This window comes from Anguilla anguilla, chromosome 14 (genome assembly GCF_013347855.1).
Source record: "Anguilla anguilla isolate fAngAng1 chromosome 14, fAngAng1.pri, whole genome shotgun sequence".
In the NCBI taxonomy this organism is placed as follows: Eukaryota; Metazoa; Chordata; class Actinopteri; order Anguilliformes; family Anguillidae; genus Anguilla; species Anguilla anguilla.
Window position 1 is genome coordinate 10,066,696 of NC_049214.1, and position 18,960 is coordinate 10,085,655.

Genomic DNA, 18,960 nt, shown 5'->3' on the forward strand with positions numbered 1-18,960 from the left:
AAAAAAGACGAAAGCTTTTCAATATGGAGCTTGTAAACTGACAAAAAAACAAGAAAGGAAAATAACCATCTCCATTACCCTTGGAAGCGTTTGCTATCATCCAAAGGCTATTAATATCTTATCACACCATGTAAGCATATCAACACAGCACCGTAAGAGGCTTTAATAGATTGACGCGTGGCTGGAAGGGAATACTTAAACAGGCTGAATCATCACTTGGAATGAAATAATGGGAGCTTAGCATGCATTTCTATTGAACTATCTATTGACCCATCACTGCAAGTTATTTTTCCTCTCCCAGCTAAGTAACAAACTGCTGACTGTTTGTCAGCTGCCTGTTGATTATTAGGTCATATAAATATGTGAATCCATTAAAGCTGTAGAGATGATAAACAGCATATTGACTGAATGTTTTTTTTTTTTTTTTTTTATTGCGGTTAAGAATCGTGACTTGCATAAAGGCCTTTTTTGTGGGTTTCCAGATATACACATGGTGGGAGAGAGAGCAAGAGAGAAATTTTTGCTTCAGAAGATAGCTTAATTAAGAATGCTAATGAATTAATTTGGCCTGGCAAAGAGCTTACAAAGATTAACATCAATTAATCCAATGTTTTCAAGAGAGGGCAGCAGAGTTTGCTGGATGACAGATGTATCTGTGAACATGCACGTGTCTGGGTGTACTATTCTGGCTTTTAAAAAAAAATAGGTCTGCTTTCTTATACTTTAGAAATAAGCAACAAAACAGAAGAGCAGAAACAGGTTAGACTGATCTTTATCCATGAGGATAAGCTAGCATTTATGTAACAGCATGTAACTAATGAGAGCAAAGTGAAGGTTCCATAAATACATCCTTGCTGTGTCATCACAGCTTGTGATTTGTCATTGTGATTAACAAACTGCTCAGCCACAATCCCCGAAATTACCTGCACAATTCAATTTTTGCTGTGTGTTTGGCTTCATCCCCAAAGCCATTTCACAGGCAAACTGGCCCCATTGACCATCACAGTTTGGCACGGACTCCTCCTAACCTAGCCTGCTGCTGGACAGCTAGTCTGTCTGAGCATTTTCATGTTTACAAAAGGTTTCATCATCAATTTCTTGGCAGTGGATTCATTTGTTGGAACATACTGACTAAAGAATATAAGAAGGGGTCCTAGATGACAGAGAGTTGCATTGACATTGAAAGTTTTTTTCAGTTTTAAAGGAAAAAATCAATTGCTCAAATATACTGCGAAGGCAATTGAAAGTTGATTTAACACTGCGGAATAACCCAATGAATACTATGAAAGGCACAACAGAAAGAAAATGAATATAAATTTTTAGTCAAAAATGTGATTTCAAAGCGTGAAATGGAACTGTAGACCAGAAACAACCGCAACACCTGGCTGTCCTAAAAAACAAGCATCGTACTCATAAAATTATACAGAATGTGCTTCAGATACCTGCTTCTATGAGCTTTAATGTCTCTGCCTTTCATCTCTTTCATTTGTAAATAAATACTAGCTTAACACAAAAATACTAAAAGGATACAACATCCAGAAATAGTAATATTTAATATTTGATGGGGATGACATGGCTTTAAGATTAATTGAGGAGAGTTGTTTTGCAGCTGTCAAAGAAACATATTGATGAAGTGATTGCAAAATCATTATCGAAATATTTCAATATGCTACAAAGATTAGAAAGAGAAACTATGGCCTAAAAAACTTTACATCAATGGACGTTCGCTAATCATTGGTCCTCCAGGGAACTTTTCCAGGAAGCTTAATTTCAGTCTCTTTCTATTCCAAAGTATGTCCCAGGGTATCCTGATAATTGCCTTATGGCAGCTGAGAAATGTCTTATATTGGAATGAGACAAAGAGACTTTACTGGGACCCAAAATTATAATTGGACTATTGACAAATGTAACAAGCCATTCTGGTCATGCAAATTTTAGTGTGAGATATTTAAGCCAAGCCACCAACTGTGGTTTTTCCAGAAGAACAAATAGTGCTGGAATGAACTATCACCAATGACATGTAACCTGGGGGGCGGAGGGTGGTGGGTGGGGGGGGGGGGGCAGATAAATATATTTTTAACTACTGCTCACATGACACAAACACTTAATATGCTGTTTGACCAAAAAAAATAAAAATAAAAATAAAAAAAACAAGGGATTAAATCTCAATATGTAAATCTTGAACGTGAGGAATATGATGTTAAAGCATCTCACTGTGGTTATGGAATGTAGTCAGAGAGTGCAAAAAGAGAGCTGAAGCATTCAGCATATTTAGTAGAAAAGAACTTGAATGAAGAGCTTCTGTTACAGACAGTTTATTGTCCAAAAATAATGATGCAGCCATATCCCCAGAGTCCGTACATGTTGGTGCAAAGCAAGATAAATTCTCCCCTCTGCTTCTGGAGCTATGGCCTGATTTCCATCGAGTGCCTGAACAAAGAGGATTCTCTCCGCTGGCTTGGAAAGTAGGGCAGTTTGTTTGGCAGACCAAATGCAGTTGTAATACCCTGTACACCCATGGACCAGAAAACCCAAGACATTGCAACTCTATCCTACAGAGACACTGGACAAATCTGAGCCAGACTTGATAAAATATATGCATGTTGCTTTGGTTTTCCAATAGAGCAGTTTCAGGCCATGTTTCATATTTGACTTGACAGAACACCTTTTTACTTTGTTACATTGAGATTGCAGACTGAGAGAGTTAAAAAGAATAAGTACAGATACACTGTAGGTGTGGAAGTGATTTAAATAAATTAAATAAATATTTTAATTCACATGTGAAAATGTGATTTTAACATGTGAAAAGGCTAATTTTACGTGATTTTTTTGTAAGGGGGAAATTGCAATTTTATATTCCCAAGACTAAAGAATTGTTTAGTAATTTAAGTGATTGTAATTGTAAATGTACTTAGAATTAGCTAGTCACTCACTTTTTAATGGTTATCATTTATGTACTGCTAAAGATGACAATTTTACATTAGAGTTATGTCTGTTAAATTTATTTGATCGTTTTTTCCCATCAGTCTTGAGCCCCTGACCTCATTCCCTGCATCTCCTCTGACTTCATCTAATTTTAATAAAGCCTGTGATGTGTCACCATTAATAAGAAATTCAGGTAGTCCAGCCATTGTCCAGATGTTGTCTACCAAACTCTCTCTCTCCCTCTTTCTCTCACAATCCCTTGGAAAAGCTGACCATGTTTTTTTAAATTACAAAACACCAAAACTATCTGGGTTCCATAGTGGCCACTCAATGGAAAAAGTCTTCTCTGTGATTGATGTTCTCGGTGATCTGGTTTTCTAAGTGAGCAACGTTGTGATGTTGCGATTGTAGTCTTTTCATACCACTATTATGCAGATTATACTCATATCTTTTATTATACACCGGATTTGGCATGGATCTCAGTATGTCTAAAAGAAATGTATTCTCAGTTGACTGCCCCTCAACATGACCTTATTCAAGTAAGACATGCTGAACATACTAGCTGGCTCATTACTACCCCTGAACCTCACCTTGTAGATTGGAACATCACTATGCCTCCTTACCAAACTGCCAATAACTTTGGGGTTATAACCAGCATATTTGCCTACTGCTACACCTCATACAGCACATATCCACACAAAGTGTACTACATATGTAGTGTATTAAATGTTCACTGCCTTACACTTCTGACTATGGTGGTGTAATTAACATGAGCCTCAACATCAGTATGCCACCTTTGAAAGGCCAACCAATTAGTCAATGAGAGTTACCAGTACAGCCAATCTCAGAGGGGTGAGATGAGTGTTCACCATTGATCAGCAAAAAAATAAAGTAAAACAAAAAAATAAAAACATGAAAAGAGCATTTGCTGAGCCAAGGAATACAGGGCTACCTCCAGCTTACACCCAGCTTTTCACATGGACCTGGCTGTCTGGGGTGCTGAATCGTTCTCAAATTGGCATGATGTCAATTCCAGAGATTCAGGGGATCAATCCCACCTTTTCTTTCTAGTCAGGAAGCTTCATCCGTTGCTGGATGCTGCAGCCTTGAATCAGGTGACGCTGCCTAATGAGATGCACGCACAAAAGTGCAGAGCCTCCCATCCCTCCCCATCCAAGTGAACCCAATCACCGTGTTTGTATTACTCGGGATAGCAGAATGGTTTGGGGAAATGAAAATCGAACATGACAAATTACATTCAACAGAAATGCCATGTTGGGTGATGGTAATAAAGCCTACATGTCACATTGCCGATCAGCCTGTGCATACATGCTTTTTTCATATACTAAATATACTACCAGCGAAAGGGGGAAAGTGTTTGTTGTGTGATCGAATGAAGGCTTGATATTTGCTTTTTGATATGGTCATCTGACCAGCAAACAGCACAACTGCTTTCTCCCAGCAGGATGTAATTCCATATTGGCAAGGTCGTAATCAGTGTTGTCCAAGATTATGGCCCATCATTGATGAATTATTCTTGGCTGTAATGTCTTTCTAGAATAAAAATTCCTTGTTGTGACTACTCCCACTGACAAGGCATGGCTTGGTATGCTTAACTAGTACAACTTCCAAAATAACAATGGCATTAAGGCAATGTTCATTTCATGACATGTTCCAGAACAAACCATTGGATGAATGAACATCCAATATTGTAACATTTTCTGATAACACGTAAAACTACAGTGATACTGTGGTGTGGGGATGGCTGGTTTAAGCAGCCACACCTGCCCTGGGTCAAGCTAATTAGACCTGGCCAATTGGATAATTGGTTAAGAATTAGATAATTGGCCAGGCTAATTGGACCCAGGAACAGGAGTGGCTGCACCTGTGCGTAGTGAGGTAATCACTGCGCACAGGTTAAATCTGCCATCCCCACCCACACAAGAGAGCTTCGGTCATGACTGTGGTACATCTGCTCACTTTGGCTGTAAGATCTTGCCAAACCCTCGTAAAATAAATCTGGACTGTTGGAATATCATCTCCCTGTGTCTCTGTGCTGGAGGGCCCCTAGGAAAGCCACTTCGGTGGCCTGTGGCAGGCGTGTTTGCCACAGATACATTCCTTCTTTTGCAAAATAAAAAAAATTAAAAATGACTTCAAACTGGGCCATATAGGCCTCACATTGCAGGTTAAAGCCTTATTTCACTATAAACTGCAGTTTTCAGCTATGAGATATAGACAGCTAGAATTCATCCACTTATCTTTGCATTATCTCCTTCCAGTGATGCAAACCAGTGAGAAACACATCTCACGGCGCTAGCTGTCCTGTAGCACTGTGTGGCCTGTGGCAAGGAAAGTGTGGGAGGAAGAATCAAGAAACACACACATTACAAATGCAGTGCGTGGATACAAATGGCACAGCAGAAGCTGGAAAGGTACAACTGAGTATTCCAAATGGGGTGGAAAAAAGAAGGTTGTTTTCAACATTCCACATACAGCATAGCCCATCTCAGCTGTGCTGAGCCCTTCGATGTGGGTTGGTTTTGGTTTCTGTTATACTCCACAGCTTACTCTGCTCTGTCCTGTGGGACCTAATTAAAAGACATCCACAGAGGACACAAACCTGCTCTACTGTCAAGTGAAATTTGAGGTTATTTTATTTTTGATTAAATCTACCAGTCAATCAGTTAATCAGATTTTAGTCAACACAAGAGTTTCCTAAATATACCACAGTTTTATATTTGGAGATATATTCACCTAATCCTATAATTGGGTGAGGTGGTAGCTTGGCCAGGAAATCACATGACCAGATTTCAAGTGCTATTGGGATGAGTCAAGTACAAACAGAGGATATCTGGCAATGCAATTATTTGCAGAGCACATTCATAATTTTACTCTCGTGTGAACTGGCTGTGTTGGTCATAATTCCATGTCAGAAAACCCATTCCAGTACCTGTAGTGAAGAATACACAATAAATATGTATGTTTTTGAGTTGCTTTCAATGCCAAATGAAGAAAGTGCATCGGTGTATATGCAGCTAATTGTTCTATATCAGCCTTGCAGTCATAGACACAATCAATACTGTAAACAGGGCAAAACATACCGTCTGCTGTTTAAAAAGAAATGTTTAATCATTAAACCCTAGCTAATACTATAATCACTTCTGTGCAAGCGGAAATAGATATGGTCAGATAAAAAATGATATTACCATATACAATACCAGCCAGTGGAAATAGTGCTTTAGCCCTTGTTTATAGTAGCTTAGAACTGCGATGCAAACAATAAATTACAAGACAATACAATTAGTGAAAAGCAGTTATCATATAATAAGACTGAAGAAACCATACTCACTTTGAAGCATACAGTATATACACAATAAAGAATAAAGCCAAAATGTATGTGCACTGTATTATTTTATATATTTATAATGTGGGGCGACATAGCCCATAGCGACATAGCTCAGGAGGTAAGACCGATTGTCTGGCAGTCGGAGGGTTGCCGGTTCAAACCCCGGCGTGTTGAAGTGTCCTTGAGCAAGACATTTAACCCCTAACTGCTCTGGTGAATGAGAGGCATCAATTGTAAAGCACTTTGGATAAAAGCGCTATATAAATGCAGTCCATCCATTTACATATTTAAATGCTTCATTCACAGAACAATGGCTGGGGATGGTAATGTTGCTCAGAGAGTCATAGCTTAATGGTAATTAATGAAATGACCATTACCAAAAGCTGGGCTTGGAAAGAGGGTGATCATATTCTAACTCTATTCAGCATATAACAGACAAATGGCTTCCTGCATGCAATGTAACATAACAGCAACCCCACTAAATGTTTTTTTTTTTTACCTCAAAAATCCTTTTCCAGGTCAGGCAAATAAGTACAAACAAGACTTCCCATTTAACGCTGCACAGTATTTTATTCTGTATGGCCGTGACCTTATTAAAGACTGCTTTTAATGAAACAGGTCTCTTACAATTATAAATCATGTAAGATTAAAGTGAGAGAAAACGAAAGTACTTCAACCAGACTGGCTCACAAAAATGCAGAGAACTGTTTATTTTCCCTATTAGAATGACCCAGAATTTTAAGCTTTGTTTGCATTTGTTGATTGAAGATAAATCCTACATATCTAATGTGATGATTAAACTCCTTCCGTGATGAAGTCAGTGATATAATACTCATATCATGGTTATTAAGTCTGGATTTATTTCCAGCTCCTCTTGCTCAGAGATTATACGGCACGGTACAGCCACTGGTTTCTTTAGGATATACTACAATATGATCCCATAATCCCAGCCTGGACTTCCAACAAGACAAAAACATTGACTATGGTCTGGCTTGGCACAAAAAGAGGTATCAATTTGTATTGGCCGTCAGTGAGCCGAAGTGGCTACAGCCATGAGGGTCCCTGACCTATGAAATAATAGTTACATTATGACATTGACCCAGAAAAATGAACCTGAAAATTGGCCCTATTTTTTGGTTCGTAATGTACAATAAGCTGCAACTACAACCTGCTGGGCAGGAACAGTGTGAACAAACTCATTTCATTACAGTGCAGCGAAAGGCTGCAAATCCTCATTCTCTCAGTTGACACATTGTTGAGGAGATGACAATCCAAGGGATAAGTTCACTTTCTGGTCTTTAAAAAATAGATAAATTATTTCAGTTTTTAGTGTATTTTTCAATTGGCCCAGATTCACTTCATGTAACTCAAAAGTAGCTTCTAACGCAATATTATGGCTATGCATATGAATTATTATATAATGTTAATTGTATAGCATTTATTCACAATTATTAACATAAAATCAATTTCTACGGTGCCAGTAATGCTTTCTTTCTCAGTTAAAAACAGACACAATCGCTTCTTTCTCAGTTCTAGAGAGGCCTGGTCTAGATGCAGTTGGCCTGGCCAAGGGGTAGCCTATCATTGCCTTGTTGCATGCCTAACATAAACAAGCCACTTGTAAATTGAAATTGAAGTCAGGCTATAAAACCAAAAAGTTTCAGCCATGAAACTGTCAAACCTTATTCAAGCCCATATTTACAGATGAGGAGTTGCAACAGATAGGGATTGAGAGGTCAAAGAGGGAAGGTACATTGCATTGCTGACATCCTGTTTGATGACAACTTGTCACAATTCCAATAGATCTGGATTGTTTAGTTGGTGAAAGTGACATGAACATCATTTCATATTTTTCCCCTGAACAGACACAGCACGCAGGGTGGCATATTGCCATGGTTGGCTGGTGCAGCAGCCTGCAATTTATATTTGCTTTCAAAGTTCTGTTTGCTCTGTACTGTATATTCAAGACTTAAAATGATCACAAGGAGAGGATAACTAATACACCCTACATTTACATTAGATTAAAGTACCAGAGAGCTGTTGGGTCTGAAGTATTGATCTTGGAGGAAAAAATAGGGACACACTTGGCATTAGTGTTACCATGTCGCCAAGGTTTAATGCACCTTGTGTATTAATGTTAACATTGTCTAACCTTTACAAAATATTAGCACATCATGAACATAGGAGAAAATGTCTCCCGCATTGGAGTTTTTTTTTTTCTGGTTCAGGCATGCTCACGTTGTCGTAAAAATTTCTTCTTACCATGAAGAATGCCTGACTAGTTCATCTCCCCCCCCACCCCCCCCCCCCCCCCCCCCCCCCCCCCCCCCAACAAGATTAACAAGAGACTACAACACAAGCTTCCTCTTTGAAGGACTTGAACACAGTTAAGCTTCAGGCTTAAATATTCAAATTAAAGTCTTTGTTCAACTAATGATATGGAAAAAGCAAAAAACGATTATTAGATAATATATATTAAACATTATATTATATAAAAATAACAACAACAGCAATGACAACACACCACCACCATCATAATGATGCATTGTGTTTGTGTGGTTTTTATATCCCTAGCATCAATATTCAGAGAAGGCTGAAGGGCCATTCCTCTCGCTGGCTGGCACCTTCCTGTTGGTCTATGTATGACAGGAGATAAAGGGTGACATGCAGCTAATAAGGTTCATTCTCTCTGTGTTTTCCACTGGCTACAATGAGATTTGCTGCCAGTTCTCATAGAACAGGACCAGTCTCAATATATCATCCTCTTGCAGCGTCACTTACCATGGGGGAATACAGATAACTCTTTCCATTAGATATAATTTCCAAAACAAATGTTTTATTTATGCCTTCATTCATAACATTCAGGGCCGCAGTGTCTGACCTGTGCCTCCCCTAATTTCGCTCCAGTCCACCCAGATGAAAGCAAAACCATACAAATGTCAGTGGGTGAATAAAGACGGTGCATAGCAGAGGGCATACACATATTTCCACCACTGGAGTTAAATTGAAATGTCACAAAATCCAGACAGAAGGTTTGTTAAAAAAAATAAAATAAAAAAAAAGACTGTTGGAAAGTGTGGAGAGATCATTTGAGTGCTGCATAAAAGGTGCTGCATGCCTCTTTATTGCTCAGGCTTTAGTTTAGCATGTGAAAACTCAACAGGTGGGAAGACAATCTAGAAAACTTCCCATTGTTTCCTGTCTGGGGGATTCAACCCCATTTCTCTTTGCATGAGCCAGCTTTTATTCAGTCCACCTGGAACATAACTGCCACTAAAACGAAGCTTATTTGTGAATCCAAGTGACCCAGGCAGAATCTGGAGTAGCCTATACAGTACGCACATACCTTTTTGGAAGCTACACATCTGAGACATGGGGAAATACGTACGTATACGCATGCCAATACATATCATATTTCCTGTGCTTAAATAATTGCAGATTTCAAAAGGCGAGACGACAAAGAATGCTTCCAACTAGAAACAGAGTGTGGGACTATCAGGTTCTTTATGATTATGCTGATCCACTACAATCATTATAAACCAGTTCCTACCATGGTCATATGGTAGAACAGAACATCACAGCACTTGCAAAGCTCTTATATATTGTTATTACATTTTGTGAAGTCTAGCAGTTGGACTAACCATCTCGGAGCTTCAACTCATTCCATTTAAAACTTAAAATTAGCATAACAAAACAAAAAAATCAACTGCCATTGGACCGCCCTCAATCCCCACAATAAAAGCATGTAGCAGCAGTAACAAATGGGAATTGGCAGAACTTTTTTTATAGTATAATCCTGTGGTTAAATGTACCAGAAAAAATGGTAAACATTTTGCAAATTAAGTTTTAAAAAATGTATTTCCAGTATGTGTGCCCCGCGATAGTTTGGCAACCTGTCCAGGGTGTATTTTTGCCTCTTTCCCAATGCACACTGGGATAGGCTCCAGCACCTTCTCAACCCTGACTAGGAATACGTGGGTATAGATAATGGATGAATGGATGGATGATTTGTCCAGGCTGTCCATTTTTGTCCCATAAGGTGAGATTCAATGCTCATGGAACATCAAAGTGATTGATTCACAGATCAAACTGCTTCAATTCCATTGCAATTACTTGCATAGATCTGTGGGAGATATTTCTCCCAGTCTTGGATAGCGACAAGGGAACTGTCAGTTCTTACATCTCTTATTGACTTCCATATGGTTCACATGCCTGATTTAGAGGAAATATCCCTGTCTAATTTTCAGCGTTATCTAAAATGAACAAAGTTTCTATCACCAAAATTATTATTCACAAATTCACAACTTCAGCTGTACTACAGTCCAAGGAATGTGCTGGACAGAATTTGTCCTTCCCAACATGTTTCCATTCATCCACAGTCATGTTCTGGGAATTGTAAAATGGCTTGTGTCACTGTGTGAATAATAATAATAATTTTTTTTTAAAAACAATGTCAGAGAGGTGGGGTGTAAATTAGACAGGAATCACAATGTTTGACCAAAAGGGGGGGAAATTCACATTGAAAAGCAAACAAAATTAAGAGCCAGAGCAACTGGCAGAGTGGGGTAATGTGCTCTTTGAACCTTGTCTGCCAAAGGAGGTGAGAGCTGAATTTTTAAACACTGGCAGAATTAGGCAGGATACCAAACAGGAAATTACAATAAAAGGATTAAATAAACAAAGCATGAACAAGGGCAGAGCAGGGTCTTGTTCAGTGCAGATTTTCAGTGATTTCATAAAGATTTCTTGGTTGGAGACTGGAGACAGCTCTACCATTATACCTGGGGTCAATAGTCCTATTTTCTTATAAACCAAGCGTAAAAATCATTGACATCACACGGCTGATCCAGAGCTCTGAACTGAACAGTAGGTGGAACTTAACAAATGTACTTATTCTCTTTTAAGTGTTATCTAGCTGGAAAGCCAACACACATTCCAAAACATTTCACAAGAAAAAAAGACAAATAAATATTATTTTAAAACAAAGAAAAAAAACATGTGAGAGGGTCTTTAGTTGGTGTCCTTGAAGAGATTTATTTTTAAAAGAATCACTGGACTTGGTCAACATTTTAAATTTGGTTAATAGCGCAGACAATCAAAGAAGTGACTTGATGATCAGCAATTTGGAGAAATAAGGCCAACAGGGGACCCAAAGTTTACACTGGATAAAGCAGAAAAGGGGATCAGTATTAAAGTATGTTCAGAGAAATTAAAAGAGACTGTTAAAATTGTGTCATGAAGACATGTACATTTCCAAATGTGTAATTACTTAACTAATCTTGTCTCAGGTGACCTCCAAATGTGTTCACACCATACAAACATCATATATTAATTCAAGATTCTTAATTCAACAGCCATTTTGTGACTGCATTCATTCAATGACCTTTCATTGCACTATGTAAATGTGTAATAAAAATCTAAACATAATTACAGTAAATAGTTACTAACCATCTAATCAGTAGCTAATCAATGTCAAAGATTTTAAAAAATGAACCCTTAAATGGGAAATATATTTTTCTTACATTCAAAGTCAGACTTTAAGATGTGCAAACAGGCAATACTATATGGAATATTTATACTTGTGACTTAAGAAAAAAGTAAAAGTGAAATGAAGAGCCAATGCCCTGCACAGCAGATTTTTCTGGCAAGGGGCAGGTAGAGCAGAGGGAAGCCAAAATGACAAATGTATTACAAGGAGAAAAGAGGTGGACTTTAATTCACTTTGATAACTTCTTATCAAGGACACACTTCCACAAATGGGAAAATGTTTGCTGCCAAAAAAAAAAAAAGAAAAAAGAACTCCCTGCTCCTGTGCTGGGTGGAACGGCTCTCCGACTAGCTAAAACGTTCAGTCTTCATTACAAATTCATGATTTCATAATCACATTATCATATGTGTGAGATACAGCAGCAGCATGGTCATTGCAGCAGGCAAAGGGCCCAGTAACGTCCTTTCACTAGAGATTTCATAAGGAAAAAATAGTGGTAATCTAATCGAGACCTGTCATGTTTACAGTGATAACCTACTCTGGAACTAAGGCTGTTGGAGGAAGAGGAAGAAAAAATAAATTGAGTCACATATCAACATATCAAGTACTCACTGAATAATTCTCAACTGAATTATATTGTAAAACAAAAAAAGGAAGGACTCTGAAACTTCATTAAAAAAAAGATGTTTATTTACAGGAATGGCAATTGCCATTCTATAATTGAGTACTATGCTGATCAGTGGCAACGAGTTGTCGCCTATGCATATAACCTGCATTGTCCTTATGATACGTTGACCAAAAACTGGGTGGCAGGCGTAGTTGATGTGCTAGTGTTTGAGACTTGAGTGGATAATCTTACAATATTATATCTGCTGTATATGTATGCCACTTGGAATTGTATTTATTTAAAAAGAAAAGAAGTACTGGAGAAGTGAGATGGATTACAAAAATAAAATAAAAAAATGTCTATATCCAGCAGTATCAAAGGAAAAAAAAATTTTTTCAACGGAAATATAAAATGATTTTCAGGATCTTATTTACATTTGTTGACATATAATGAGGACAACAGAACTGTAATATTTCCTTTTATTATTTCTCAATTATATTACATTTTAATCAAAGATAGAAAATTCTAGAAAAAATCAAATCCTGAATGAGCAGCAATCTGTAAAAAGTGATATCAACATTACACACAACTACATCCCCACCCACAAAAAAAAATAAAAAAATAATAATAATACTTACAGATTTCAAAAGGCAAGATCACAAGAAATACTTCCGACTGGGAACAGTGTGGGAGTTTCAGGTTTTTTATGATTATGCCAATCCACTACAATCATTATAAACCAGGTCCTACCATGATCATAACTGTAGAGAAAGTGATAACCCTTCCCCTAAAAAGTAATTTATTACCTTAATGAGAGGAGACTATTGCTAGAAAGCTAAATTTCAACATTCAACATCACTTTCGAACATCCCGCAGCACTTACAGTAAAACCACTTTCCATGCATTTACAAAATAAAATAAAAAACAGAACACAGCATTGCCTAAGCAATGTCCTTACATATTGTTATTACATTTTTGAAGTCTTGCAGTTGCACTATCATCCCATAGATTCAACTCATTTCATTATAAACTTAAAATTAACATTAAAAAAATAAATAAAATCAACTGGCATTGGACCTCCATCAATCCCCACAATAAAATCATGTAGTAGCAGCAACAGCAACAGATGGGATTTGGCAAAACCTTATGACAGCTGGAGACTCTTCAAGATACAGCTGGTCTCAGACAGGATTTCAAGTGTCCTCCACTACCATAGGAAGCAACAATGAAAAATGACCCCTGTTTTCACGCTCATTCTATTTAATTACAGACAAATAACAATATGGGCTCTATCTTACACCCGGCGCAAAGCGGCGCCAAGCGCAACGCAGGTGTCTTTGCTAGTTTCAGACTGACGCAGTTGTCATTTTCCCGTCCAGCGCACACGTTGTTTAAATAGCAAATGTACTTGTGTCCATCTGAGCGCCCATGGGCATGAGGTGTGGTCAGGCACATTGTTGGCGCACTGCTATCTTGAGGCAGCGGAAAGCGATTGCGCGATTGACCAACAAAAACCTGGTCTTAAGTCAATGGCGCAGTGTTTTACGCGCCCGAGCAGATCCGTTTTCTCTGCAGAGAAGCGTTCTTTCCTACTACTTGGCAAATCCGCCATTATAATAGCAATCCGCCAAGGTGCAAGCGCCGCTGGCTTTTAAAGGGAATGGGAGATGACAATCTGATTGGTTGATTTCATGTTACGCCCAAAACAAACCTATGATTAATTAAGAGACTAAGTGCAACCCCTTTGAACCATGCACCTTCCTTTAGCTCAGATTATCTGCTGTTAAAGTAGCAAAAGCGGCCCTAAATGCACTTGCGCCATGCGCTTTAGACTGTGCACTTAGATCGTTAAAATATAGCCCTATATCTTTAACAGTACTGCACTGCATTGACAGGGCTTATCTAAATTAATTTATCTCATCAACTTATCTATGGATGAAGGAAGAACTGTTTAAAAAAATAGTCCTTTGAAGACCTTAAACAAAAATCACGATGCAAAGCAAGATAGGTTGTCTCCGATAACTTGGAAAAGGTGACAATAAACAAAATAGGAGAAAGCTTAAAAAATGTAATTGCTCTTCCACAATAATGAATTAAGGCAGTGGTTCTTCAACTGTTTCCTGTTTTTTGTGGATCACTTGTAAGGAGGGGCCTTTACTTGAGGCTTTGACCCTCCTACATTAAGGATAAACATTATGATCACATCAATTTACACAAAACTCCAATGCTCTTCAAGAGCGAAGTAACTAAAAGCGTTTATTTTTTTTTTACATTTCATTTTCATAATTCTTGACTGGAGCAAATGGACTGCACACACAAAGGCATTTCCCCTGCTGCCAAAGTGGACTTCACAAGCCAAGCTACAGAGACAGATCAAATCTGTTCAGATTTGACAGGCTAGGTGACCTTTGGCATCTGTTATTTGTAACGCTGAAAAATGCTAAAGCCTTCCAAGCAAATTGCATGGCTCCAAGACAGACTTTTTGCAGGTCTTTGCCTTGCCACAGGTGTTGCAGAGGAGATACTCATATAATGCATCTGTTACAGGTAAGGCAGAACACACTATGGCATAGTTTGATTTTCAGTGCAGTTTTTGGCATATGTAATGATAAAAACAAAACCTTTCCCGCCACTGCATCCCAGTGAATTCACTAAGCAAAGTTATGGTTCAGGGTCCAGAAGGACGGATAAATTATTTAATGGCACAGCTAACAGTATAAAAAAATATAGTAAGAATTTAAAAAAAAAAAAAAAAAAAAAAACTTCATAGGGAACCGAAGAATGACAACACTGTATCCTTTGTTTGCTGAAGATTATTAGTATTATCTAAAAATCTCAAAACAAGTTGATTTGGCTGGTCACTTTTTTTGCTGTTGGTAATTTTATACAATTTCCTCTCACCTTTCAAGACATTTTAGTTTAAGAAAGGTAGTGACATTTTATGTTGTAGCTCAGTTCAATGTAAGCATCTGTAATTTATGAGTTACACCAGGGGTAGGCAATTCTAATCCTGGAGTCCAATTCTAGTCTAATCCAAGGATGTTTCACAGACTAACACTGTAGGTTAAATTTAGGCTGCTACATTAATGCAAGTGACTTGACCATGTGCTTGAAGTACTCAGCATTAAAATGGCTCAGCTTGTATTCCACATATATGTAATATGTAAAATCTTTCTGTTTGGCTGAGATAAAGGTCAAAATTGAATATTTATATACATTTCCAAACACTGTTCACCCCCTTTCACCATACTTAAGACTAAGTGTAAAAGCTTATTTGTCAATAAAATAATTTTTTTTTTTTTAAATAGTAGCTGGTTTAACACAGGTAACATTTTGAAGATTTTTCATCCCATGGTAAACAAAGAATTAAACCTGATTCAACAAGTTATGTAAAGCATTAAACAGAAATATTTTCACACTAACAAAGGCCAAGAAAGTGGACCCATACTGATGATTGTGATCACAGGTTAATAGCTGCACTCATTTGCACTGACAGCATAATGTATGGGACACTGAACTCCACCAAAACAAGAGCGCACCAAGATACAAAGACCAGATAGAAAGACTCATTAAGAAAACGTTTTGTTATGAAATTGAGAAATAAGGCACATTTCAAATTTCCACAAGGTTAAACTTTGGAACAATAAAAACATATCCAGCTTGGAATAAACTGCTTCTGAGAAGGTTGGATGTTTTGAGAAAAAAAGTTCCTTTTTCTGCACATTAAGACACATTCAAGACTGATTGAATATGGCATTGACAATGCATTGAACACAGATTGAGCTGTGTGTGTCTGACCACATAGATTATGTAGAACACATGGAATTCCAATTCACCTTCATTAAATTCAAGACAAGGAACAATACGCCCATCCTTTTGGGATCAACAGTAGATAATCATTCATTCCAAGACAAAAACAAGTTAAAATCCAAATCGAACACCCAAATAGAGTCAATAGTTTCCAGCACAGTGAATTTCCTGTTAAAATGCGGCATAAATGTTCGCAAAAATACGAGACCTGAGACCATGCTGCTGGGCAAACGTTTAAATAATTCTTTATTGCACTCGACTGTGTTTCTTAGAGAGCCTTTTTTAAATTCTATTTCTTTAAATCTAGAATTCCCATCAGTTTTGATCTTCAGTAACTGAAAGATATAGCCTAGTGGCTCTTGCATCACTCCAATGGCTGTGTTGGACACAGAAGAGGAGCATGGTCTATGCGTGTCTCTCAATCCGATTCAGGGTCAGGCTCATCTCAGCTGTACACGGTATGTGCTGATCTCCATCGGCTTCAGCTGGATTTCCCTTTGGCCTCTCCCTCTGTCAGATGTGTGCATCAGGGACAATGATACAGGTGTGATACTCCCCACCGTCAGTTCACTGAACAACTTGTCCACGAGAATCTTTCCAGACACAAAAAGAAACACACATTATCATCACACTGTGGTTTTACAAAAAAAACTTTTCATTTACTGTAATGTCATACTCTTGAATCCTGCAAAAATGTCCAGAATGTTTTCACCTATCTTTCTCCATGCATAATGCCAGATGTATTTGTGAAACATCCTGTTGTCAGTCATTCTTTCAAAATATTTCACTTTCACATAAACCCGTATATATAAATATGTTACTTCACTGATTGTATGCAAAGCTTATTTATACTATCCTCAATGTAATTTTATTATATTCATTTGACATCAATTATATATAGTAGATGGCAAGCTAGCAAACAAACAGAATGTTAGTCAGGGCATTCTAGCCTCACAGTGCATTGTAATGGAAGGACAGAGGCATAAGGTGGGGCATCACTTTAAATTTGATTCACAGACAAATAAGTGGTATATACTGTTACAGCTTGGCATTCTAGTGGAAGGGAATGGGAAATATGTGAACACAACAGGAAAAGTGTCGTAGCTGCGGAAATGGCTCTTGATATTTTACTTTCATACCTACAGTTACACGTCAAGAAACAACACATTAAATGCTGAAGGTGCGCCGGTGACGGACAAAATAATAACCATAAAACAGCCAATATATTTGATTCTTCTCCCAAAGTGCTGGTTCTATCAGCCATGTGTCAAGAAAAATTGGGTAAAATCTATCCTATCTCCAGGTGAACTTAATCAATATGCCATGGAGTCATTACCTCCGAGTAAAATGAGACCCTCAAGATGGAAAACTGTCAGTTGAATATGAACAGAAAAAATCAACAAATTACTGGAATGCACCAACTACTCACACGTTTGGCTTCCATTCTAATTAGACCACACTGAGCATTACATTTAGTATGACAAAAAACACAAAACAACGCATAGCAAACCTCTTGTGATTTTTATATTTCTATAACTGATGTATTACATGCACATGTGTGCATGGATGCCTCTGAGCATTAAAAAAAAAACACAGGACATTCACAATAAGGAAATTTTGCTGCCTTATTGTTAATCTTTTGGTTTACATCATTTTATTATGCCTTGTAGCCTTATTGTGCGTTTTATTGCTGACATTATATAAAAACGTGTTTATCAATTTTGTATCCCTACTTTGGCATAAGAAGATAAGAAAACAGCCACATTCCCAATAAATCGATGCTGAAGTGACCAGACTATGGACTAATTTGCCAAGAAACTCTATTCCACTGGAACGCATACAAAGCACTACATGGGTACAACTGTATAGTTTACTCAGTTTTACTGAATGTGAAAATCTAGTAATATTCTTGAGTGGCTGATAAATTATATCTGTCTGATAACACCTGGTAGTGCTAGAGTACTTGAGCCAAGAAGAGTTTTAGTTAAAAAAAAAAATATATATATATGTATTCATAGAATAAAATCATGTTCATATTGCAATGCATTACTTGTTCCTGTTTTTTTTTATCGAAATGGGGCACATGTGATATAGGAACCATGAATGCCTACACGTTCCTCTCTGTAAAACGTTTGGTCCATTGTTGCTGTTACGGTTCCTTGATTAGAGGTAATATAATAATTTTACTTATAAGTAGTAAGAAAACAACAAAATGCATAGGCCTAATAAGATGCAGCATAATAATAACTGTCTTTATTTGAACAATCAGTTTGAGAACGGGTAAAAAGCCGTAAAGTATCAATTCAGCAAAATGCTGAAAGTATAATTATATAACATAATATATAATTATATATCAAAAACCCAAGCAACACAAAGGAATTGGGGTATGCATTTTCTTACTACAGAAACAACGATAAGTAGAGGCTCTAACGGCTTTGTTGCTGTCGAATGTGTGCGGAGAGTGTTTCGCCTTACCTTGCCCCGATTGGTCATGCACAGTAGCCCAGTGTTCCTGTTGGAGAACTCACAGTCAAACCCTCTTCTGTGCAGAATCAAAGCCGCTTCATTGGACGGGCCAGCCCCCTCCTTCTAGAGGTAAAGAGCGAAATGGCTCAGCAGACGTAAAAACGCGCCACTGTTTCCTCCCACTGCAAACACTGGAGCGCTTATGAGACCCACTCTTTCACCACTCAGCTGCACTTGGGACCATTTTCCACATGAGCCAAGATAGGCAGGGAGGAAAATCATTGAGGAGGAAAAGGTTACTCCAGTTCAATGAGG

General features: G+C 37.8%; 1 protein-coding gene across 2 annotated transcripts in view; it reads right to left on the bottom strand.

The window, feature by feature from the left end:
- Positions 1-12,834: 12,834 nt before the first annotated feature.
- man2a1 (mannosidase, alpha, class 2A, member 1) overlaps positions 12,835-18,960 on the bottom strand; it is a 114,087-nt gene continuing 107,961 nt past the window's right edge. Inside the window, exons 21-22 of one of the 2 annotated variants that reach the window (XM_035390370.1) lie at positions 18,655-18,768; positions 12,835-16,772 (exon numbers count right to left, since the gene is read on the bottom strand). In XM_035390370.1, coding sequence (XP_035246261.1) covers positions 16,620-16,772; positions 18,655-18,768 — 267 coding nt within the window. In that variant the 3' untranslated portion in view covers positions 12,835-16,619. The remainder of the gene's footprint in view (positions 16,773-18,654; positions 18,769-18,960) is intronic. The other variant, XM_035390371.1, reaches the window with a different exon arrangement.